This window comes from Desmodus rotundus, chromosome 3 (assembly GCF_022682495.2).
Source record: "Desmodus rotundus isolate HL8 chromosome 3, HLdesRot8A.1, whole genome shotgun sequence".
NCBI lineage: Eukaryota > Metazoa > Chordata > Mammalia > Chiroptera > Phyllostomidae > Desmodus > Desmodus rotundus.
In genome coordinates this window covers 6,641,403-6,665,697 of record NC_071389.1, presented here as the reverse complement: position 1 = coordinate 6,665,697, position 24,295 = coordinate 6,641,403, and the positions used below count along the sequence as shown (strand labels likewise).

Here is a 24,295-nt window from a genome sequence, read left to right as displayed (position 1 = left end):
ATGGACAGAAGCCAAGAAGCTTGGGTGTGCTTTCTTTCAGTTTCCCGGGGAAAAGAACTCAGCCTGAGAGTCCTGACCATCCTCCCTTTTGTCAGAGAGAAGAATGCTCAATGCCTCTCTTCCTCCTTTTAAAAATAATGAACAAACTGTGTTTTTAGAGCAGTTCTAGGTGCACAGCAAAAATGAGCGGGAAGTGCAGACTTCCCATAGACGCCTGTCTGCTCACACGCTCAGCCTCGTCCACCACCCGCGTGCCCCTGGGGGGTACATTTGCACAGACAGGACACGTCGTTCTCACCCCAACCCCACAGTTTATGCAGAGGTTGTTCTCGGTGGTGTGCGTTCTGCGGATTTGGACAAACCCTTCCTTCCTCCCTCTTTATTTACTTTTTTTGGGGGGGTGGTTAGGATTCAAACTGCAGTTTTCAACCTGCTCCCCCACGCCAGCTTCATCGCAGATCCTGAAAAAGCCTCCAGAGACTGAAAGGCATTTTTTTTTTAGATTTGCTCCTATTCAGGGCCCTTATTATTAAAAAGAAAACTTAAGACATCTAAGCTTCCTTCCCCCTGGTTACACCTAATGTAGCTGGCACAACAGACCATTTTTGCACTTAGTACTCTGGTTCTTCTTTAAAGGCACATTTCTATGAGGGCACTGAATTTTCTGACACATTTTGCTAGTTAGCTGCTGCAGCTGAGTGAATTGCACTTTCAGTTTTAAGAAGAGGAGGCAAAGAATGTGCGTTTAAAAGCTGAGCAAAGTAAAGGTAGAAATGTTGGCTATGCTGACACACTGCAAGTTTATGTGCCTTTGGGGTAGCAACACGCTTAAAAAAATTGGCATCGTCTTTCCGTAATTCAGGCCCAAAGTGCCTGGACTTGTAGATTTCACTGGGGTGGGAGCCCCTGAAGAAGACGGTTTCTTTGTATGGGCTTCTGAAAATGTACCCTAAGTAGAAACTGCCAGGCACGGGGTTTGCCTGCAACAGGGGTGGCTCTCTGACCTGTTTCCCATCCTTACCTCCCTGCGCCTCACTCTCTGTAACAACTGCTGTGACACTCCTCTCCCACCTACGCAGTCCCTTCCCTGTGCCCTTGCTCATGCTGTCCCTTCCATCTGGACTGCCCTTCACCCAGTGCTCCCGAGAACAGCCACTCCCTCTTCCTCTTCCTCAAGGCTCACTCACTGTGAATGCCACTTACCCCCCCCCCCAGCCTTCGCTGATACCACGTGCCCAGTGTAAGCTCCACCCCCACTGGCAGTGCGGCGTGCATAACTTGTAATAGCACACAATCTGTTTGGGAGGCAAGCTCTTTGAGGGTAAATACCCTTTTCAGCACCCCAGAAGCACACGAGACTGTAAATGTTGGTCAAATTGTCTTGGTCTTGTTGGGAAAAGAGGTAATAAAGTAGCAACTTGCTCCTTGTAGAGGGTGGGGAAGCCAGAATCGAACTGATGGTTAGGGAGCAAAGACCGGGAAAGAACTCTAACCTGATCACTTGCAGTAAGAATGTTTTGTATGCGGACTTCAAGCTCAAAGGGGTGGGGAACCAAGCAGCAGGGGACTCACAAGGACAAGGGGAAAGGGAGTAGAAGAAATCTCCAAACCTGGCTCTGGGGTCAGGCACTGGGGGAGTGAATGGGAGACACTGGGAGGGAAGGGTGGTGAGCTGGGTGTTGCTGTGACACAGTGGATTAGCTGAAAGTGCCAAATACAGAGAAAATGCCCCTGGAACTTGGGGACAGGTGGAGGGGACTGACTGACAGACCATTTCTGCCACTGCTGCAATGGCAACTTGAAGCGAATCAGTTAGGAGGAAGCGAGTCCTGCTTCTGGCAGAACCAGAAGCAAAGAGAAAGCAGTGACACACAGCGCGGACAGAAGCTGGCCACGTGTGCAGACTCAGCATCGATGTCATTGCTCCCAGCTGGCGCTCACAGGGATGACTGTGGGCAAATTCCTAAACAGCACTGTCAGGGCTACAGGTGGGTCCCCACCTGCTGCTACGGGAAGCAGCTGCCGGGAGGAACGGGCAGTTTCCAAAGGAGGAAAAGACGGTATCCACGGTCTGACATTGCCCACCTGAGGAGGACACATAGGGGCAGCCCCGTGATGTTTGCCAGGACCCGTGGGACTCAACTGCTCATTAAGGTGGTGCGTGGACCCCTGCGAATGAAGACGCCCGCTGAGAACACTCTACGAGGCGACAGCTGAGACTAACAACTGCCTTCTAGCTTTGCAGCTCGTACGTACCAGTGAGAGAGGCTGTAAGGCAAAACCAAGTACCGCTTCGAAGGAGGAGCACTGCAGACACCAAAGGCTAGAGACAGATGGAGACGTTTTACTCTGACGTGGTAAGGTTATAATGAGAACGTCCAAATTCCAAACGTTCAAATAAAAATAGGATTTTACAAATTAAAAAAATCCACCATTTACGTACACAGTGGAATTAGCACACATCACCATAAAAACCAACAATGCAAATGGAAAAAAGGAAGCCGCGGCTATCATGACGACCAAGGCCCACGGGAGCTGCGGGGCAGTGCTGCTCGTGGATCCCGAGGGCCAGGAGGGCGCGCCTGGCCTTTCCGGAGGCTTTCTTGTCACCAGGCTGCGTCAGAGTATGGCTTCACATCAGAATGCTCTATGGGCGGCTGGGTCAAGCAAGAGTCCAGTCCAGCGTGCAGTCGCTCATTAAACAAGGTCGAGAGCAAATCACCCGGCAGAATGCAAAGGCCCCACAGCCGGGGGGACCCTCCCCACCACTTCCCCACCTACTTCAGCCAAGGAGCCACGAAGCACCAGGCTGGAGACAGAACATGACCACCTCTAGCCCCCCAGGGGCCTCTGTGCAGTTTTATCTGTGGAGGGACCATGTCACCGGGAGGCCATGGGGCTCGCAGGACCAGGTACAAGTTGAAAATGCAGACTTCTAACAGAAATGAAAGGCGCGAGGCTAACAGTTGTTTTGCTACAAGGTGGGCAGTTCCTGTCTTTGGGCTTATCTGGAAAGCACAGCCCTCCACAGAGGACAGGAAGCGTGTCCTTCCAGAGGGGCCTGGATGTGGGTCCCCCCTGGTAGCTGTGCAGGGAGCTTGGGGGGAGGAAGGTATCACATTCTGCCGTCTATCTCTGGGCTATGCCGATGGGAACAGGGTATCTGGCGGCTTAAGAGCAAAGAGATGTGCACGAGGGGTAAATTCTGACGACACTCCCCGGCGGCTCTGGGGAGCACCTGGGGGCCTGACCCTGGACGCCAGAGGCCCTCCCACTGGACATTGGCCCCGCCAGTCTCCGTGAAGGCTGGGAAGGTGGGCTCTGCCCTTGACCTGTGTGACTGGCCCCCTTCTTCATTAAAGGGAGGAGTAAGGTGGCCAAGCTCTGAATGCTGCTTTAAAATAAAGTGGCAGCCAGTTGAACACCATCACATTTAGAAGGGCTTACACCTTTTTTGGTCCCTGTGATTTCCTGAATGATTTATTGGGGGTTTCAGCTACATTTCACAAATCAAGTGCATCCAGGGAAGCTGAAAAACTTAGGCCTCAAAGTACTTTTGGTCAAAGAGATAAGAAAATGCCCTGGCTGGTGTAGCTCAGTGCATTGAGCACAAGCCTGGGAACCAAAGGGTTGCCAGTTCGATTCCCAGTCAGGGCACATGCCTGGGTCGCAGGCCAGGTCCCCAGTAGGGGGCACACGAGAGGCAACACACACTGATGTTTCTCTCTCTCCTTCTCCTTCCCTTCCCCCTGTCTAAAAATAAATAAATTAAAAAAAAATAGCAAGGAAGGGGCCTCAGTCTGTTAGGAAAGTTCCTGAAGTGACTCCTGACTGAAATGAAAGCATTAAGCACAGACCTGAGCCCCTCACCCCCCGCCGCCCCTGCGGCTGAAAGGGTCCTGGCATCGAAGTCACCTTGAGGAGGAAGGCAAGAGCAGTGTCGCTGGGGCCGGGCACCACAGTCTTCACAGCTTCCGTGATTACAACAGAACGTTAAATGCAAACGGATGCCATCTCGAGTCCCAAGGCGCATCTACCATAGGGCTGCCCCAGGGCCCAGGATGAGATAAACACGTAGAGAGCGCAGAAGAGACCAGTGAGAGCAAATGCCCAACACTCAGATGTCCACTTCAGGGGCCTGTACCGAGAGGACCAGCCAGCCTGGAGAGAAACTGAGTCACTGAAAGACACGGGGAGGCTTCCTAGGCGAGATGCTGACACCTTAGGGCACGTCCAGGCAGGAAGCGCCTGCTCCTCCCCACTCCAGGCAGATCCTTCCTGAAGTCTCCATTTCTGAGCCCCTCATTAGGTGGGGGCGTGGTGACAGCAGGGAGGTGACGGGGGTTTATGAAGGGCAGACAGCCTTGTCTTCAAATATGCCGTCGGCTTTGTCATCAACACCTGCGCTTCTCAAGCTGGAACACGTACCTTGTGGTGGTCACTGCCCTGGGGTTCACTCCTCTCCACCTTAGAGGCCACAGCGCTGCTCTCCAGAGCCAGGCAGTTCCATCTAGGGGGGCTGCGTTAGTGCACTGGGGCGGGAGGATACTGGGGTCCTTGGGGCTGGGTTGTGGCTGCTTTTCTAGGGAGACGCAGGCACAAATGAAGGGGAGTTTCCTGCTGCCTGGCTTTCCGCTTGGAGACTGTTGGTGGAGGGAAACTCTGTGTGTGCCTGGAGAGGCAGTTCGAGGGAAAATGAAGCTGCAGAGGCCAGATCAGAGCCCCACAGCTCACACCCCGGAAGCAGAGCAGGTCCCCTCAAGTGAACAGGTATTGAGCCGAGAGGCCCAGTGCAGGAAGGCCTCCTGGACACAAGGCCGTTTCCCCAAGGCCCAATTCCTGGACTTAGTAATTCACTTAATTTCGCAACTGTATCCCCCAGTGTCTGCCTGGGCCCCAGCCCCTCCCATCTCAGTTTAAGGCACCAGCAGGGTTCCCTAGGAAAGCAGCATGGAGGGGCAGGAACATTGCGCTGGGTCCCCTCCAACGAGGCCCGCCCTGGTCCCAGTATTAGTCGGGTGGAGGGGCTGCGGCCTGTGCAGACACTGGATGGGGGACTCAGGGAGCAGGAAACGGGGAGGTACTGCTGAGCACGGCAGACAAGGCCGAACCCCGGGATCTCTGACCAGCAAAGCGTTTGATGACTGTAGGCTTTCCGAGGGAGGGGGTGACTGGGGATGTACCGAGCCCTGGAACAGCCCTGCCCCCATGGCCCTGGACAGAGCGGCTGCCGCCCCAGGGAGCCCCAGGGGAGGGCGGGCTTGCTGTGGGGTGAGGCTGCAGAGCCGGGCCCTCAGATGGTCTGGTAGTGCTGCCGCAGCCGGGCCTGCAGGAACTCGTTGGTCAGGTTGTGCCGGGTGATGACCCCAACGATCTAGGACAAGGAGAGAAAGACCCGAGTCACCTCAGAGGAAAACCCACTGGGGCACGGCCACGAGCGAACAGAGCTCGCCCGTCTGTCACGAGAGCCGGAGGACAGAGAATTGGGTCCTGGGCGGCACAGAACAGATGCGACCACAGAACGAGGACCCTCACCTCAAAGGCTACCTGACTTCTAGACGGAACAGGACACAGATAAACGGGAGGCATAAACTTAGCTTCAGAACAGGTTGTGTGGACCAGCTAAAATCTGAATAAAATCTGAACCCCCAGACTGCTCCATGCACGGTTGCCTGAGGAAGGGCCTGGCCAAGGCTCCTGACAGGCTGTGGCCCTACAGCTCATAAATGCCATCTTCCGAACCAGCGTCATACTGATTCACAGTAAGAAACACGAGTACATATTTGTTCTTTGTCCAAGTTCCTGCAAAAAGCTATTAAAAACTCTTGGAATTTCCTAAGTGGTATGAGTTAATACAGGTGTCTTTTACTTTTCATAACAAGCCCTTCCAACCATACCTGAGTTTATGTTGATGACGTAACTTGTAGAAAGCCCCTAAGGATGGAGGCTGGCTGCCAGGGGAACCAACCCCGTGACTAGGGAGTTAGCACGTTCAGCCCCCAACCCCTACCTGGGGTGGGGGGAGGCTCGAGGTTGAATCCATCCCCAGTGGCCAACGACGTAATTAATCATGCACGTAACACAGCCTCCATTACAACCCCTGAACTGCAGGGTTTGGAGAATGTGCAGGCTGGTGAGTGTGTCAGGCACGGGGAGGTGGCGTGCCGGTGGAGGGGTGGGGCCGGAAGCCTGGCATGCCTTCCACACACGTCACCCTGTGCATCTCTTCTATTAGGCTGGGGCCAAGTTGCGTCCCTTTGTGATAAACCAGGAACCCATGAGACTGTTTTCCTGAGCTCTGTGATCGGGGGCCATGGAAACCTGATTCAGAGCCAGGGCAGAAGCCCAGGGGACTACCTGGACTTTCGGCTGCCGTACACTGAGCCCTTAGCTTGTGGGGCCTGGCGCCCTCTGCAGGTAGACAGTGCCAGCGGGTGTCCAGAGGGTCAGAGAAGTGCTTGGCGGGGGGAGCCCCACCCCTGGTGACAGATGCGCAGGAGTGTGGGGGCACGGAGGAGTTTTTCCTGAAAGGCGGTTACTCACTGTCACTGCAGCAACGCCCTGTCACTGAGGCGGGCACCGCACGCCATGAACTGGCGCCCCATGAAGCGGGGGACATAATTGACCTGCGGCAACAAGCGCGTCCAAAGGAGCTGTGCTGTGCACTTTGACCTCAGGGACCTGTTCCTCTCTGGGGGGCGACCTGGCAACACATGGGGAGCCTCCAAAGGTGAGCGCTGCAGTGACATCTGACACTCCAGCACAGAGGACGACAGAGCTCGTGACTGACAGCCACGGGCAGGCGCTGTGGGGCCCCCGGACCTCACGCGTGAGTGCTTCCGCGGTGCCGTCAGGTCCTGCAGGGTGCTAACCCGCACTGACCCTGGCGGCGTTTTCGTTAACACTCGGACACAAGATCCCTTTCTAGGTGCAGACAGAGAAGATAAACTGAAAAGTTAGCATGGCTACCTCTGTGGAAATAGTGGTTTGGTATTGCTTTTTTGCATGTCTATGTCTTATTTTTCTACAATGAACAATATAACAAGAAAAATAAGGAGTTCTAAGAAGAAAAAATGTAATTATTGAGTACAAAGTGTTGTGTATTTTAAAACTGTCCAAGTATTTTGCTTGGAATCCTCTCATTTAATGTTAAAGTGCCCACAGCAGGTTGGGAAATGGCAGCCCCCACCCGACCTGCCTCCAGGCGCTGCCAGTCAAGGTGAAGAGAGCCGGCCCTAAGCGTTTCTAGTCCACAGTGCCACTGACGACATCTGCTGGCCACGCTGGAGACAGCATGTGAGAAACACAGAAGGCGAAGGGGAAGGTGGGTGAAGCTAGCTCAGGCCCCACCCGCCCACTCCCTCCCCACTCGCCGTGGGAGACTTTCAGAGGAGGTTTTAGTCCGGACACCTCCCAGCCGGGTTCTCATGTGTCCTCGGGGTTGAGGAGCCCCGACTCCCAAGTAGCACTGAGGTCAGAGGGTTCTTTCCAGAAGGCGGGTGGATGGATAGGGCGGGTGCAGCCGCGGACTCACCTCTCCCACGGCATTCACCACCGGCAAGTGCCGCAGCCCCATTGTCCTGAACAGGTTGAAAACTTGGGAGACGCTGGTGTTAGGTGAAACAGTGAAGGGGGACGGGTTCATGTATGGGGTGACATCCTGCAGAGGCAAGACAACTCAAGTGAGCTGTAGCCAGTGCTGCCCTCCCCAGGATGGGACGCAAGCCAGCGCGGACCAGCGCGGACCAACACGGTCTGGTCCCCCGGGGCCCGGCGGGCGGCCCTCCTCACCACAATCATCCGAGGGTTCAGCAGGGTCAGGTCCAGGTCGTGGATGTCAGGGTACCGGGGGTAGTCCTCGGCCATCTCGGCGTAGGAAAGGCGCGGCTGGCTGGCGCTCTGCAAACCCAACCAAGACACGGTCCTTGCACAGAGTGCAGCAATGGGCGGGGTCAAGGGTAGAGCCCCTCCCTCTCCCTGTCTGCATCTGCCCAGCCACGGTCCCTGAGGGCAAGGTGGCCAGAACAGGTGCTTTGGGGTGAGACACTGATCCAAGGCCAGTTCTCGGCCTGCTCCTAGCTGTGTCATCTGGGCAAGCCTCCTAACTCCCCTGAACTTCCCTTTCTTCATCTGTTAAATGGACACGGCTATCCTGAAGTTTAAATGAGGAAGACACTAATAGTGGCTGTGTGGCTTGGCCTATGTGCTCCCAAAGGATAGGTCCAAGTCTTAACCCCTGGAGCCTGGGAATGGGGCCTCGCTGGAAGCCAGGCCTTTGCAGATGTGGGCAAGCACAGATGAGGTCCTCCTGGATTAGCGGGGCCTTAGACCCAGTGACTGGTGTCCTTATAAAAAGCGGAGACACACTGGGAGACCACAGGATGAGGAGGCAGAGACAGGAGTGATGAATCTGCGGTGAGGGAATGCCGAGCAGGGCTGGCAGCCAGCACTAACTAGGAAGGCGAGGAGGGCCCTCCCCGGAAGCTCTAGAGAGAGCTCAGTGCCGCTGCCCCCGGAAGCTGGGTTCTGGCCTTGGGAACTACGAGAGCACCGACTGTTGAGAGAAGCCACCCGTCGGCGGCAGCTGGGTACAGCAGCCATAGGAAACTCGGACACTAGCTCGGTTCCTGCTCCTCCACCAAGTCTCACCGTTGCTGTCACTGGGCCCCTGGGCCACCACCACCAGTGACCACAGTGACCACCAGTACTGGTCACTGCCCTGCCCGGTCCTCCTCCTCGATTCCACTCTGCACATGGCTTTCTCCACCCACAACTCCCGTTGCTGTGTCAGGCTGGCTCTGGCTGGCTCAGTGTGCAGGCGAGGCCTCTGCAATCCGGTCCTCTTCACGGCCCAACTTCCTTGTCCCCTGTGCTCCACTCGTCCCCTCAACCCCACTCCCAGCCAGGCTGGTCCTGCCCAGAGATCACCCCCTCAAGCCCCAGCCTTTGCACCCACAGCCCTCCCCGCCCCGCATGTGCTGCTCTTCCATGTGCCAGCTGGACTACGAGTGACCTCAGCTGACCTCCAACGGACAAGGCCTGAATCAGGAGAGTCTGTTTGAAATCAGGCTTCTAAGCAACTTTTTCAGGCTCCTTTCCCGTCTCCACCTGAAGGGATGCAGTGTGTGAGGGGGAGCGGGTCTCAGGTCGCTAGGGAACCACTGTGGACAATACCCCCCATCTATCTTCACAAAATCCAAATGAAAGAGAAAAAAGAAACGACAGGGGAATTTATGGGAAGAATGCTATTTCTTTAGATAACGTACATGAGGAAGTTTGTGCATAGCCAAAACTAAAACACAGAAACCGTGTTAAAAGCCTGCAGGTCGGCAGCAGGACATTGAGGACAGGTGCAGAGACAGGTGCAGGAGAGGGGTGAGGGGGACTCACATGGCCTGCTCAGTGTCACCTGGAGGACAGCAACGGGCACAGAGGGGCCGTGGGCAGCACACAACCCCCAGTGTCCCGTCTTCTTCCTGAGATGGAGGGCTGTGTTCCTGCTCTCTTGCCTTCCACGATCCCACTGCAGACGAGGGAGACTTACCGACTGACTTTCGGAATAGCAAACTCCTCGGACAAGCAGGGTGACAAGCTGCGACCGAAGGATGAGGCCGTGGAAGGTCAGAGGGCGGAAGCGTTCCTCCATGGTCCAGTCTTCACTTGGGGACTGGTCAGGGTATAGGTTGGGGTAGGGAGTGTATCTGTTATGTAAAAACCAGACGCTGCCTAGTGCACCCTCACAGGATCACGTGTCTTCCACGTCCCAAGCCCTCCCCAAATTCCCAGACGCACCCAGCAAGAGCTGCTGCCTCCCCGCCTCACGCAGGCCATAGGCACGGCACCCGCACGGCACCCACGGTGGGAGGAGCTGTGCCCTCACCTGCGCTCCAACATCTGCTGCAGCAGGTCCTCCTTCTCTGCTGGCTCCTCCGAGGTCACGTGCTCATCACACATGTTCCGCAGCTCACTTGATGGGTAGGACTTCATGGACTGGCTGCGTCGGCGCTGCTCACCAGCTCGGGTGAGGATGCTAGATTTCTGGGGGCGAGGGGGGGGCGTTGACGATGGCAGACATTTCTGACAGGGAGGCCGTGGATGGCTGCACGCGGGCACACCAACACAGCACCTACTTAGTGTGAGGGTCTGGGGGCAGTGGGGGTGCAAAGCACAGGCGGGCAGGGATTGCAAGGCATCCTTGCAGTGGCTCGGGGACTCACGGGAGCCTCTCAGGGCTGCAGGGCTTGTTGCCGACCCTGTGGTTTCGGCTGGCCCAACACCCCTGCTCCTTTGATTTGGAAATCGCACCTCAGTTCTCCAGTGGGGAACCACCCCTCTCCCACGTCATGTCTTAGTGGGACTGTCAATCTCTGTGCCTCTCAGCCCCCAAAGCCAAAGGTGGGCACACGACCCAGGTGAGGCAATGGGACTCTGTCTCTGCCTGGACTTCAAACCAGGAGCCCCCAAGGGCAGAAAACAGACAGCTCCGAGGCCTCCTGGCCCCCAAAGCGCGCCCACTAGCCGCCTGCACGCCCAGGGCACACACACCACTCTGGCTCTTCCGCTTCCCTGTGGGTCCCATAGCTTCTGACTGCTTTCTCCTTTCTTAAGTAGCCAAAGTCCATTTCTGCGGTTGGCAGCTCCGGACCCACCCTGATACAACCTGCACACTGTGAATAACGAAGCCCAAAGACTGCTGAATAAGAACACATCTGCCCACGTGCCGCCTGGGCGGATGGACACGTGTCCTGCTGGCCTAGACGAAGTCCACACTCGCTGTGCTCCCGTCCCACACAATGAAGAGTGCCGACTGCCCTCAAGGCCACCCCATCGGCAGGGTGTGACCAGCGCTAGTCAGTGGGAACGCTACGGAACCATTTGTCATCCTTCACTCTCCTCTCCTCTCGGGCTGTTTCTCTCACCTTGAATTTGATGTTGTTGCTGATGAGCTGGTTGCCCTTCATGAACTCCTTCTCATTGCCCCGGTTCTCGGTAACCACCGGGAAAGCGTGGTGGACCGTGGTGCGCAGGATGCTGACCAGAGACTGGATGCGGGTGTGCGGGTAGACGTAGGTCAGGTTGGGCTCCATGATGTCGCTGGCTCTCAGCCTGGGGAGGGAGGGAAGCCGTCCAGCCTCACTTGAGGGCCCCCGGGAGCAAGCTGTGATGGGCTATGGTGGGTCGCCTGCCGCCCGGGCCAGCTGGTGCGCCTCTCCTGAACCATGTCCTCTGCACATGCCCGTCCCCATGCCTGGGACACCCTTCCCTGCTTTGTCAAACTGCTGGGCCTCTACTTGTCCCTCAGCTCAGTATGCAAAGCCCCTCACCACAGCCCCATCCGCTCTCCCAGGGGGCTGACTGGCCATCAGGGCCTGAGCACTACATGGCACGTTCCACATGTCACCGCTGACTTGCTAATTCTACTGCTGGAATTAAAAAAAAAAAAGGGTCTAGGTGCCCCTTTAACCAGGGATGGCAACTGCAGCCCACAGGTCAAGTCCCTACCCGTGTCGTTTACATGCTGTCTATGGCTTCTTCTGCAGTACAAGGGCAGAACTGGGCCACCGTGACAGCGACCACATGGCCTGCAAAGCTGACAGCGTTTCCTTTCTGCTTCTGTACAGAACTTTGCTGACCCCTCTGCTAGGCTCCAAGGGCCTTGTGTGACAACCCAGACATAGGAGGCTCAGATGCTTGTGTGCTGATGGATGATTTGGGGATTACGCCCAGGAAAACCACTGCTGACAGTACGAGATCCCGTTAGGTGCACGCGAGGCAAGCTAGCTCTCAAACGGGGCTTAGCAGACCCTGGAACATTGAATCCTAACGCAGACTTCATGCAGAGTGCTCACTTCCCGTTTATCCAGAATACCACAGGAACCAAACAAACCCATGAATCGGCCCTGCCCACCCCCTGCCCTGTCCCAGCTCCCAGCCACACGAGCTGATCAATGTCCCCAAACATGTTCTGGAGCCAGCGTGCTTGCTATTTTAATGACCTTCCTGTTCTTCACTGTTTCACTTAATTCCAACCCCAGAATCTAAATAGCCATTGTTCCCTAAAACAAACCTTCCTTGGACCCTAGAGTTTACAAGTTCTGAACACGGGACATGCAGGGGCATCATGGCCTCACTTGTCCATTTCTGCCTCTGTCTCCCATTCCAGAAGTGGCACTCCTCGCAGGCCCACGTGGATGTCATAGATGCCCTTATTGAAAAAGTCCCCTGTCCACTTGGCCACCTGCAACACACAGTGAAGACCTGAAAAGAGACTGCTGGTGGGCGAACTTGGCCCTGAACCTGATAGAGGCCCAGCAGTGGAGTGCTCACCATCAGAGTGACCATAATGGGAAGCCCGTAAGTGATCTCATTGGTAGATTCGATCAGGATGACCGTGAGACTGATGGTCATTCGGACGACCCCGCCCAAGAAAGCCGCGGCTCCAATCAGGGCAAAGGTCCCCGAATAGATATGGCCCAATCCAATGTAGCTGATGGAGAAAGGAAACGAGAACGTGGCTTAGCATCATACTTGGGGGAGGGGGCAGGGGCCACAGTTCACCCACTTGTGCATCTGTGTACACCTGTGCACGCTCAGGCACACACACATGGTACCTTTTAAGGACATTGGCAACCAAACGTCCAAAAGCAGCTCCACACAGCAGAGAAGGCACAAAGAGGCCGCTTGGGACAGAAATGCCGTAAGTCCAGCACGCAAGCAAGAAGTAGAGGACGAAGAACAAAGCCAGGGTGATGGGGCTGAAGGTGCCTGCAAGGCAAGGGCAGACCTGAGTCCCACTACCGCCAAGGCCCACCAGGCCACCGTGGCTCCTGCCAGGTCCTTCCGCACCCCGACCAGATCACCTCCACCTCCAGAGGCAGAAACGCTAATCTGTCCGGGTTGGCATGACAACGGGAAAGCCCCTTCTTGCCCAGAATTAAGGGCGAGGCTGGCTGCGTCTGAGGGTCAACGAGGGGCCGAGGAGTCACTGTTACTTGTTCTCTGGAGAAAACACCAGCTGCCCGGGACGTGCGGGCGCACAGGAACGCACCGTCCTGGTGGAAGAGCTGCAGGATGGCAGACTCCTGGGGGTTGAAGAAGAGCGTGGCCATGTCATTGTAGGTCTCATTGGGACAGAAAAAGGTCTTGATACTTGAGTTCACATCTTCTGACGTGACCTAAGAAACGGAAGTCAAGGTCAGTACACCTGACTGCAGCACTCGATCTCCAAATAGGAGGTCCCCAGCTAGGTCGAAAACGCCTGGCATGTAAGTTCTTCCCGTAAATCAAACGGGTGTCAGAAAACGGCTCTATCCCCAAGAGCAGCCAGCTGAGATCGTGTTTCTTGCACTTTGGGAATGACGAATCAGGATGTGGGCCCTCGTTCACTCACATTCGTTAACGAAAACGTAACTACAATTAGGAGTCTCTGTGGATTTGGCCTTGCCTCTGCTCCCCGTGCTAGCTTCATGTGTGATACTCCTGGAAGCCTGGCCCAAGGCCCCAGCGGCTAGGGGAAGGCAAGGCAGGTGACAGACAAGTGGCCAGGGGTTGACAGGTTTGCGAAGCAGTGTCCAGGGTATGGGTGACGTAATGCCCCAACTTCGGTTCCAAATGGAAAAAGCCTCCACCCCGAATTTGCTGCAGAAGCAAAGCGACTTCCACACGAGGTGCTGCTGGCTGTCCCCACCAGGCTCCACCCGGCTGAACAAAACCCCACCCGGGAAGACAATTACTTCTTCACATCTGAGACTTCTGGTTCTCTCTATCACTTTGTGTGGGAAGGTGAAAGTCTGGCATTGCCTAACTCCTTAGAGGGATTATGGACTGTGAAAATTCTTGTCTTCTATCCGATGGTGTGTGACAGTACGGGGGTACACTTCACCCCTGTTGCTGGGCACACAGACAGAAAGGGTTCCTGCAAAGCTCATTAAGGGTGTGGACTTGTACTGGGTTTAATGCTACTGATAACACTGTAGAGACAGCCTAATGTGGACACTGTAACAATACTAGGTGATGGGCTTGTCTAACCCTACCTGGTGGACCTGGCTGGGTTCAGCTGGAGGAACGCTGCTGTAGAAGTGGGACAGTGCCCCCTACTGGTGGGATGTGACAGGGAAGAGCTGGCAAAGGAGAAATGTGTTTAGGACAGCGATGCATGGATGAGCTGAGATGACAACGCAATTCTCAACACAAGCAATGTGCCCCAAACCACGTCCGGAGGGACGCCAGGCCTGCAGGCTCCCTGGGAAGAGTCACGTGCCTGAGAAGCACCAGAGCACTTACTGGAAATCAGAGTAGCCCCTAAAAGCAGGGAGCGTGCTCCATAATCGAAGGGACTTGACCCTCTCTTGTGACCTTAGGAGAGGTGCCGTATTTTGCCGTGTATAACGCACACTCTTGCCCAAATTGTTGAGGGAAAAAGAAGGATGTGCATTATACGTGGGCAGTAACAACTCCCACGCACAACGTGAATTGTGCACGGGAGTCAGCACTAAAACGTGGTGTGCATTACACACGGCACAATACGGCATTCCGTTTGTGCTGCTGCAGCTCCCTCATCCATAAAACGGGAACGACTCCTACTCCACGCTACATACTGCTAGCTGAGCGATCTTGGCCAAGGCCTCGCTTGGACTCTGTCTCCCCACCCGCAGGATGGGGGTAACAGCACGAGCCCACACGGCCGTGGAGGGGATCATATGCGATCACCCTGTACAGTGCCTCGTGGAACATCGGGGACAGCGAACGTTCCAAACGCTCGTAACTCTTACTGGAACTTTAAGGGCCCCACGAAGTCTGGCACTGAAGACACTTACTTCATTCTGGTTAACCCATTTGACCACAGAATCCATTTCCATTTGTTTCTGAATCATATAAATCAGTGTTCCTTGGAACACATTTTAGAAGATACTGGGCTAGTGATGAGGTGGTGGCCTTGGGAATAACTAGTAGCGGGTCAGCAAAATTTGTCTGTGAAGAGCCAGATAGTAAATATTTTAGCCTTTGCAGGCCACTACAGTTTTTCTTTTCTTTTTCTTTTTAAAATTTTATTTACTTATTTTTAGAGAGAGGGGAAGGGAGAGAGAGAAAGAGGGAGAGAAACATCAATTAGTAAGAGAAACACTGATCGGATACCTCTCGCACGCCCCCAACTGGGGACCTGGCCCACAACCCGGGCACATGCCCTGACCAGGAACTGATCCAGTGACCCTTTGGTTCGCAGCCTGGGGCTCAACCCACTGAGGCACACCAGCCAGGGGCCACATATAATGTCTGTCGCATATTCTTCTTGGCCTTTTTCAGCTCTTTAAAAATGTAGGAGCCAGTCTTAGCTTGGGGGCTACACAGAAACAAGCAGTTGCCAAGGGCTGCTTTTGGCCTGTGGGCTGCAGTCTGCCCACCCCTGCTCTGTTGCCTGGGCTGGCCTGGGGACACTGAAGAAGATGCTATCCAAGACAAAGGCCCCAGAGGGACTCTGGGGGACTCGAGCAGCCGCTCGGGACTAAAGACAAGTACTTAGACAGCACTCCCCAGGCTCTACCCTACAGGCCAGAACCATGCCGCTGACTGACTGAAGTCCAGCTCGCAGACCCACATCCAGGTTGGTCCCAAAGCCGCAGGGCAGAGCTAGCTCCGACTCCTGCCCCATGGACCCTGCTCTTTCAGGGAGAGGTTCTGGAAACTACCACATACTCCTAAGAAAAGGGGAAATGCAGACAGGACAGATGCCAGTTAAGTGACCTCACCACCGTGACCAGCCAGGACTGCTGTTCGCCCTGCGGTGGTCACTCCTGCCGCCCTGTCTCAGTGCGACCCGCCGTCACGGGGGGGGGGGAGGGGGGGCTCGGGCTCGGCTGCGGACAGCTAGAAGAGCGGATGGGGCTCGAAGCAGCAGCAGACTGTCTACTTCCCGAGCTTCTGCTCCCGCATAGTGTTGTTCGAGAGAGAGAGAGGCCAGAGAGGCCAGAGTTCACCCTGACAGCAGGCTCAGTCGGGGGAGTGAAGGAGACAGAGGGCGCACGCTGGCTCACGTAAAAAGGCGGCCACACACGCCCCTCTCTTGGCAAACCGATCAGGCGTGGAACAACGCGCCCGGCACACTCGGCAGCTCTGAACAGAGACACGACCCGCATTCCTGGATCCTTCTTGTGGACGTAGGACAGAGGTCGCAGTTGCACTGGGGTTACCTGGAGCAGCAACGAGTCATTCCCGATTTGACTTGAAGACGACATCTGCCGGCATTCCCCTAACACCATCGAGGCCACAAACACCACCGCGGTGGTTACCAGGGACACCAGGAGGCTCTCTAAGACTCTAGGAAGCAAAGGAAGGCTGCGATTATGCGATGACAGGACACCCCAGTCTTGGAAAGTCAACACACAACCCCGCCTGCCCCCAGCCCTCATCTCCCCAAGGAGCATGCAGTCAGCACTCGTTCCAGCAATTTCTACGTAAAAAGTGGGTAGCTAGGGATGAGGCTGCTGTGTCCACATCAGCTCTCTCTGAGGAACGAGATGGCCTTTCGTATTAGGTCCCAGGGGTGAGAGTCTCACTGACCCTTCTGACTTGGTCAAGTGTCCTAGTGGCACGTCAGGAGAGGCTGGGGTCAACCAGCGACTCTGGTCTCAATTAAGCTCAGACGCAGCCTTCCGGCCTGTCCCACAGATCCGGCAGGTGTGCGACCCTGTCTACTGCCCCAATCTTACACCTGAAATCAGAGCTGGTGTGGGAGGCAGGGTCTGGTCAGGTCACGTGGTCGCCTCTCTTGGGAGAGATGGCCCCGCCCACACAAAGCTCAGGGAGCCGGCGCAGGTAGGGGCAGGCAGCTGCTCAGGTACCTGACGAGCTTAGGTTTCGGGTGCACGTTTCGCATCCGGTACTTTGCAAGCCTCTTGTTCAGACAGTTGAATGTGGCTCCCAGGAGGCCCCCAATAGCCCCCATCACGACGAAGAAACCCAGATCCACAGCTGTCCACAGGTGACAGTTTTTATCGGCGTCAGAGCACTGAGAGAAGGGCAGGGGAGGGAGAGAAACAGCACAGCGCCCCTAAGAGCAGGCGGGCGGGAGTGAGGAGGCAGGCTCGGAGCCCAGCAGTGCGAGCAGGCCCACAGCGGGCGGGGGCGAGCATGGGACGCTGGTGGGGCAGAGGCCCCCCCCCAGCAGCTGCTCCTGCCCTTCTGATCACCTCTCCCTCTGGTACTCACCACAGGTCACGCGTTAAATTCTGGGGGACAAGGACAAAACATACCTTAAACTCGCCAAAGCTCAGCAGTCCAGGGAGATGGAAGGAGCCCCAACTTCCAAACTGGATCCCAGAACGGAAGAAATTGAGGGTGAAGGTGGCCGACATGGAACAAAAGAGCTAGGGACAGGTGACAAAACGAGAACGGTCAACAGTGACAACTCCTACCTTCTCCCTGACCCTCCTCATAAAGCCCCCTGCTCTACACAGAAGCCTGGGAACTCCAGCCTGATCCAGGCACTGGCGACCACTGTGGGGGAGGCGCCCCCAGTATGACCGACTGCACCCTGTGCCGCAAGAAGCTTCCGTCTCAACAGCCTGTTGTTACAGCCTAGTTACTCACAGGCAGTTACGCACCAGCTCCTGAGCCAGAAAGGAACAGCAGACACGACAGGAAGGATGCACTACTCTAAGGCAGGGGACGGGGTTCGGTCTGGGCTCGGCCCTGCCTGCCCGATGGCCATGCCAGTGCTGCCTTTTCCTGTCGGACGGCTCACCGAGAGAGGATGAGCGCAGTGTGATGTGGGAAGGAGGGGCACGAATACCGAAAGCACAGGGGAGTCCACTATGGGCATCTAAGGCAAAGGAATTTCCGACCGAGGGAGCCACACTGGTCATCAGGCCCACAGGTACTGGGTGAGGCATGTCCAGCCTCACCCTGTGCCCGTGGCTCCTTAGAAGAACGCTTTTCCTGAAGGTCCTCCTCACCACTTTCCACGTGAGCCCTTGGTTCCAGAAGGATGAGCCCTCCTCCAGGCTGAACAAGGTGCCCCCGATGGGAGCCCCGAAAGCTGCTGCGACGCCGGCAGCAGCCCCCGCAGATACGAAGTCCCGCTTGTCTCTGAGGAGAGAAGAGAAGAGCCCTCAGGCCACAAAAGGCAGTTCTTCCCTTCCTTATCTGCCAACATTTTACCTAACATTTTATCTCAGGATCCATGGGGTCAGGGCTGGAGGGCAGGTCTCTGGGGAAGCCTCCTGGGCAGCAGATCTGCTCACCTGAGAGCCAGGTGCTCTCCCCAGCCTGAGTTCCGCCAGGTGGGGCCCTGAACATAGAGTCTGAGCCCCAGCTCCGCCCCTGCTGAGCCAGACCCTCCCCAGCTCTTCCTTCCAGAAGGCCACAGCTTCGGGAAAATGTCCAAATGCTGGTTACATGCAGAGGCGTGGGTAACAGACTTGCACGAATACCAAGGCGGGAAGGTGGACCAGAACTCTGACCCAGGGCCCCTGACCCCAAGGCCTGGTGTGCTGGGCAGCTGAACAGACACAAATCCCACAGGGCAAAAAAGTACCGGGAGAGAGCGCCTTCCAACCCAGAAAGGCAGCAGACCGGGTACACCACTTTGGACTATGAAATACACCCTTGAGAGTGTGCTTGTGGACTGTCTTGACTGTGGTTTTCATCTCCACTGCCTGAGACGCCTCCTGGCCTTAGCTCACGACAAAAAGCCACCAGGCCAGCTGGGCCCTTGTTGCTTATTTTCAGGACAGAAGCTCAAGCAAGGCCCACTCCTTTCTGATGCCGGCTTTCGCACACAGCCTGCCCAGCAGGGGGAGACGCTGAGCCGGCTAGAGGGGCAGTAAATGTTACCCCACTGAATTTAATTTTAAAAAGCAGCAGCAGCAACAGCCAAAAAAAGAAAATCCAATTCCTAACCTTTCCATACCTGTCACTTCGGAAATAGGGGAAGTTCACCTGGATCTTCCGGAAGGAGATGCTCTGAAACTAAAATGAGAGGGAATTACGTCAGGGCCAAGTCTGCAGGACCCTGGGGGAGCTCCCACCCTCCCTGGACACCTGGGCAGATGTGCTGCCAGAAGAGCAGCCTAGAGAAAAAGAAGTTATCTTTGGGAGGAGCTTCCTTTCCTGCCCCTAAATTTCTATGATCTTCAGAAATTGCACTTTGTACACAGTCAACACGTCAGGAAGAAAATGGGGAAGGAAGCAGCTGAGCGGAGGGCTGGGAGGAAATGGAAGCTGCTGCAGAAGATAAAGCGGGCCCTGCTCGGGGTGGCAGTAAGGAACGGCCCAGGCACCACCTGCCAACCTGTCCGCCAAATGCTCGCCCTGCCGCCCGGTCCCCGCTCACATCTGGGGGCCATGGGCTGGGTGTGAAGATGAAGCGGCAGCAAGGAAAGATGGACTGTGGACGAGACTGACTTTTCTCCTCGGCTTTGACCACTCACTGTTGGTCACTCTCTCCCCTCGGGACGGGAGCGAGTGTTCACCAGTGACAGGTCACAAGGAACGGAGACGTCTCCCCCTGCAGCTGGAATCCAGACTAGCCCGCAGGGCGGGGGCTTCAGAGTGCTGAGCCGGCTCCTCACCCTGAGCTGCCACTAGCCCTGTGCTACCTCAGGTGCGCTCAGCACAGCCCTGCACCCGGAGCCACCTTGGACAGGATTCCAGCACCTTGGGATCTGGCAGCGCTGAGCCAACCCACCAATCCACCTCATGTGGAGGTGCCAGGCAGTGGCTGTGGGGGCACCAGGTGGCTTCCATCTGAACAGACTTTCTCTGGGTCCCGTTTCTGATGCCAGGACTCGGCAGGGCCTTGTTAAAACTTAAATCCATGCCCTGGCCGGTGTGGCTCAGTTGGCTGGGTGTCGTCCTGCAAACCAAAAGGTCACCGGTTTGAATCCTGGTCAGGACACATGCCTGGGTTGCGGGTTCAGTCCCTAGCAGGAGCGCATGCAAGAGGCAACTGATTATTGTTCCTGTCTCACATCGATGTTTCTCTCTTTTTCTCCCTCCCTTCTCCTCTCTCTAGAATCAATAATCAGACTCCAAAGTCATGTTCGGGGGGTCCCTGTGGACTTTTCCCCAAATGGCATCACAGAATGCCCCTGCCCAGGACAGCACTGCAAGAGCCTCCCCTCCCCGCTCAACCATCCTTACCTGGGGGAGGCCGGCACCCACCACTGCTCCGCTGTGGATCATGGGGCCTTCCTTCCCCACGAAGAGCCCTGGGACCAGGGAGAGGGAAGACCATCAGTCAGCACTGAACCAGCTCTAGCTCAGGAGGCCTCTGCTATGTAAGTCTTCCTGTTGGTGACTTTGCAACAGAGATGATCGTGTGACTGTCTAACAGAAGGAGCGAGTCAAATTCCCATCAGGTAAGAGGAAACACTCTTTAAACTCCGAACTAGGCATCAGCAGACTACAGCCTGCAGGCCAAAGAGGATCACCAGGCTGTTGTTTGTACTGCTGGAGAGCAAAGGGTAAGTTTTATGTCCTTATCTGGGTATGTTTTAAATGGTTATGTGTTGGGGACCACTTTGTGTGGCACTGGAGACTGTAGCCCCCCCGAGAGCAAGGCCTTGAGAGAGGCCCGTGAGTCTCGACGGGAACGCCGAGAATGCTGGAGGCAGGCACGACCCGATTACTTCCGGTGCTTCCAGTAGCACCGAGGGTTCCAGTGGGAATCAGGCCTGAAGCATACATTGGACCCTCTGACGCTTGCTTTGCTTTCTCTGGCTCCGTCATATAAACCGGATGTTTAAGTTCAAGGCCTAAGGAGTGAGCTCCTTATCTCATGAAACTCGTGGTGAAGACCACCTGGTTTTGGTCTTCCTTCTCCTCCCTCCACCTCCAGGTATTCCAGGAAATCACCATCAGCTGACATCTATCTTATTTCCCAGCAATTAGCCAGAAGAGGCTTACAGAAGGGGGAGCGAGGGTGGGGGGAAGACAAAACCAAAAGTAAAACTATCCCAGACGAAACCTAAAGTAAAACCATCCCAGCTGCCAATATGCGCTCGGGACTTTCCAAGGAACAGGAGATATATTTTCCACTGCTTCAGCAGCTTCTTAAGGCTGTGGGGTGTGAGGCTAAAGAACAGAACCTAATTAACTTATTGCAGACAGTTAGGAGCTGCTGACCATGGCTCCCAGATAAAGGCTCTTTAGAAGTGTGGGAGAAAGTGGGGCAGAAATTAAAGTGGTATCAGGAGAACGGGACCCCATAGGACATCAGAATTTGTTACCCTGGAGCCTAGTTAGAACAGCTCTTGCCCCTATTCATACTAGAACCCCTCATATTCAGCAAAGCTCAGACACGACGGCAGGGGGTGGGGGCACATAGGGCAGTGACGGGCGTAGCTGCTGAACCTAGTAATAAGAACCCACCGCGGCAGACGGAGGAGGAGGGAGGAGGACGGCTCCCTCCCCAGCCCTCCTTCGGCCCCACTCTGGGATAACTCATGGGAGAAGCCGCCTCCTCCCCATCCCCTCCATTAGATTCACCTCCAGCTCTTAGCCAGACTACCACCTCCGTGCAGTGATGTCTCCCAGAGGCTGCGCAAGCCAGAGACTGGAAAGCTCTGTCTGCTGTCCCCACTGTCACTAAGCAGCGCAGACAGCACATCACGTCACGAAGGGGAACCCTGGCCGGGTCATCCCTGAGGTAAGGGACAGCAGCCCCCGGGCTTCGGGAGGCTGCCAGCGTGCTTAGTTTCGAGAAAGGGGTTTCTACTATCTTTCTACTTTCTCTCTACTATCCTTCTATTTTTCTCTCTCTCTCCTCCAGAAACTGCCGCAGCCTGCAGGCATGGGTCAAGCATTAAAAGCCTCAAGGGCACTCGCCGCAAAGAAAGACACCCGTGAGAGGACAGGCTGGGCCAGGGACCAGGACAGACGCTAGGTTTCCTGCCAGCTGCAAGCAGAAGTCCGGGAAGCGAGAGGCACACTGTAAAAGCAATCACACTCCCACCACTGTGGTGCTTTCCACACTCAGATTTAGTTTTTGAGAGGAGAAAGCAAGATTTTAGCCTTTAGTGAAAGTGCTAACCTTTTCCAGGTTCTTTTCTCCTAATTATGCCTCTTCTTCGCTCAAATTTGCTTCATTTATAAGTTTCCCCTCTTCATTTCATAATATACTCCTTAGGTCAAACGTTTGGCAATCTAACCAGGCTCGAGTTTTAAAAGACTTATATTTATTTTGGAATGCTATGTGGATTATGTATGTTGTAGAAAGTTCAACTAAGTCATAGGTGGTCTGTACAAGTTGAAGGAAGATTGTATAGGGGGAAGAAAGAAAAAAGAAGGAATTAAGAAAGTAAAAGAAAACAAAGAGAAAGAAGAAATTAAGAAAGTGAAGGATTGTGAAGGAGAAGGGTAGGAAGGAATACAGGAAAAAGGATGCGCCACATTCATGTGTGGCGGGGGAAGGAAGGACATTGGAGTGAATAACTAAAGGGAAGTAGAAGTAGAAAAGAAATAAGAAGGAGAACTAAGCATCTAAGTCTTTAAAACACTGCAAATTCTACACCTAGGAGCTACCAGGTCCAGAGAACAACAGGGTAATTAACCCGCTGCTCACTCACTACAACATGCAGAACAGCAGGGGGCCTGTCTTTCCCAGCAGAGGAAAAAGGCAACACTTGAAACTCCGGCTGAAACAGCCGCTGGAGGCCGGAGCCTGACCCCTCAGCTATTTTCTTCTCAGGATTCCCGGGCAGAGCGCAAAGGGTGAAGATCACTCTAAGGATGGGACGCACTGCTTTCCAGGTCACTCCCAGGGAACATGCCTCTCTTCCACCCCTCCACTCCCCACTTAGCTTTCATTCTTAAGAGGAGAGAGATCTTTCTACTATCTTTCTGCCATCTAACTGAGATGGGAACAGTGCTATCGAAGGAACAAGAAGTTCACTTTCGCTTGCTCCAGCAGCTGCTCAGAGGAGCTGGCTGCCAGGTCAAGGACCAGCACTTAATCAATCTTTTGCAAAAGGTGAAATGTTATTGCCCTTGGTTCCCAGACAGGGGATCTTCAGAGCTCCCGGTCTGGGAGAAGGTAAAGTGGCACCAGGAGCATGGAGCAGACGCAGGCTCGCGGCGCCTCCTCACTTGGAGCCTCGTTTGCACTACTCTCTGCCCACTGCATACCGGGCAGCCAAGGGTTAAGGGCTTACAGGCGACAGAAGAGGAGAACGAAGAATAGACACCACATCAAGGAGGCCACTGGATGGAGCTAAGTCTTGTCAACCAAGCAATTCAAACTAGGCAGTTAACTCGAGGAGGTCTCCTGCACCGTGTGGCATTTTGTCTTCCAGCTCGTCGCACATCGACATGAGTGTTAGGGCAGCTAACCTCGAAGTCTGAAATCACTGAATGGCTTTTCCTCCTTCAGCAAGCCACAAAGGACCATCACGCCCAACATCACGGCCCTTAGTCAACTTATCATCAAGGGCCCCGAGAGGGCGCAACAATTAACCAGGGGAAGAGGGTGTGCTTGTGTCTCCTCTTCTGGAGGACCCTTGGAGCTGCCAGCGAAGCGGGTGAAGCCGTATCACGGAAAAGGCGACCTCACTCCACGGCCCACCTCCGTTCCCTCAGACTCCCCGGTCCAGGAGGAAACAGTAGAGATGACGAAGATGCTCTTGGCACTCGTCAACACCTCACTTGTGATCCAGGCTTCTCTAAGCCATGGGTCACCCCCCTGAAGTGGAACTCCAGTCAGTGTTCACGGGAGGAGGTCCAACATTGCTTGTGAGGGGCCTTTTCCACCCACCTCAAGGGACGAATCGATCAACTCCAGCTTGAGCTGCATCACAACTCCAGGACAATATACGGCTCACCGAACAAAGGGTCTTTCGGACCTTGCTTGACAACTTACAATGGCTCAATCCAAGGACTTGGTTTGAAGGACCAAATCTGTGTGTCTAGGTCATAGGGACTACAGGATGCCTCCTGACTGCCATCATCTTTTGTGCCCTGAGATGCATACACAAATTGTTTTGAGATCGTGTACGCAAAAAGCAAGTAGCAGGCTTCATTGGACTTACTACTGTCCACCAGAACAAACAGAAAACAGGGAGATGTAAGACAAGGACCTATATCCAAGATGACTCTATCCAGCAAAACTTTCACTTAGAATGGAAGGGCAGAAAAAGTGCTTCCCAGATAAGGCCAAGTTGAAGGAGTTCATCATCACCAAGCGCTTATTATATGAGATGTTAAAAGGACTTATCTAAGAAAAAGAAGATCAAAAACATGAACAGTAAAATGACAACAAACTCACAACTATCAACAAATGAACCTAAAAGAAAAGAAAAAC

At 54.9% G+C, this 24,295-nt stretch overlaps 1 protein-coding gene across 3 annotated transcripts in view; it reads right to left on the bottom strand.

The window, feature by feature from the left end:
• Window positions 1–2,334: 2,334 nt before the first annotated feature.
• Window positions 2,335–24,295, bottom strand: part of CLCN6 (chloride voltage-gated channel 6) — a 36,289-nt gene continuing 14,328 nt past the window's right edge. Inside the window, exons 2-18 of one of the 3 annotated variants that reach the window (XM_024554234.4) lie at window positions 20,140–20,207; window positions 19,654–19,852; window positions 18,908–18,966; window positions 17,952–18,084; window positions 17,250–17,363; window positions 16,839–17,005; window positions 16,188–16,314; window positions 13,049–13,175; window positions 12,612–12,765; window positions 12,328–12,487; window positions 12,132–12,238; window positions 10,920–11,106; window positions 9,881–10,038; window positions 9,545–9,701; window positions 7,792–7,899; window positions 7,535–7,660; window positions 2,335–5,374 (exon numbers count right to left, since the gene is read on the bottom strand). In XM_024554234.4, the coding sequence (XP_024410002.1) occupies window positions 5,294–5,374; window positions 7,535–7,660; window positions 7,792–7,899; window positions 9,545–9,701; window positions 9,881–10,038; window positions 10,920–11,106; window positions 12,132–12,238; window positions 12,328–12,487; window positions 12,612–12,765; window positions 13,049–13,175; window positions 16,188–16,314; window positions 16,839–17,005; window positions 17,250–17,363; window positions 17,952–18,084; window positions 18,908–18,966; window positions 19,654–19,815 (2,127 nt within the window). In that variant the 5' untranslated portion in view covers window positions 19,816–19,852; window positions 20,140–20,207 and the 3' untranslated portion in view covers window positions 2,335–5,293. Of the gene's footprint in view, window positions 5,375–7,534; window positions 7,661–7,790; window positions 7,900–9,544; window positions 9,702–9,880; window positions 10,039–10,919; window positions 11,107–12,131; window positions 12,239–12,327; window positions 12,488–12,611; window positions 12,766–13,048; window positions 13,176–16,187; window positions 16,315–16,838; window positions 17,006–17,249; window positions 17,364–17,951; window positions 18,085–18,907; window positions 18,967–19,653; window positions 19,853–20,139; window positions 20,208–24,295 lie in introns of those variants that run through there. The other 2 variants (XM_024554233.3, XR_002974213.4) reach the window with 2 other exon arrangements.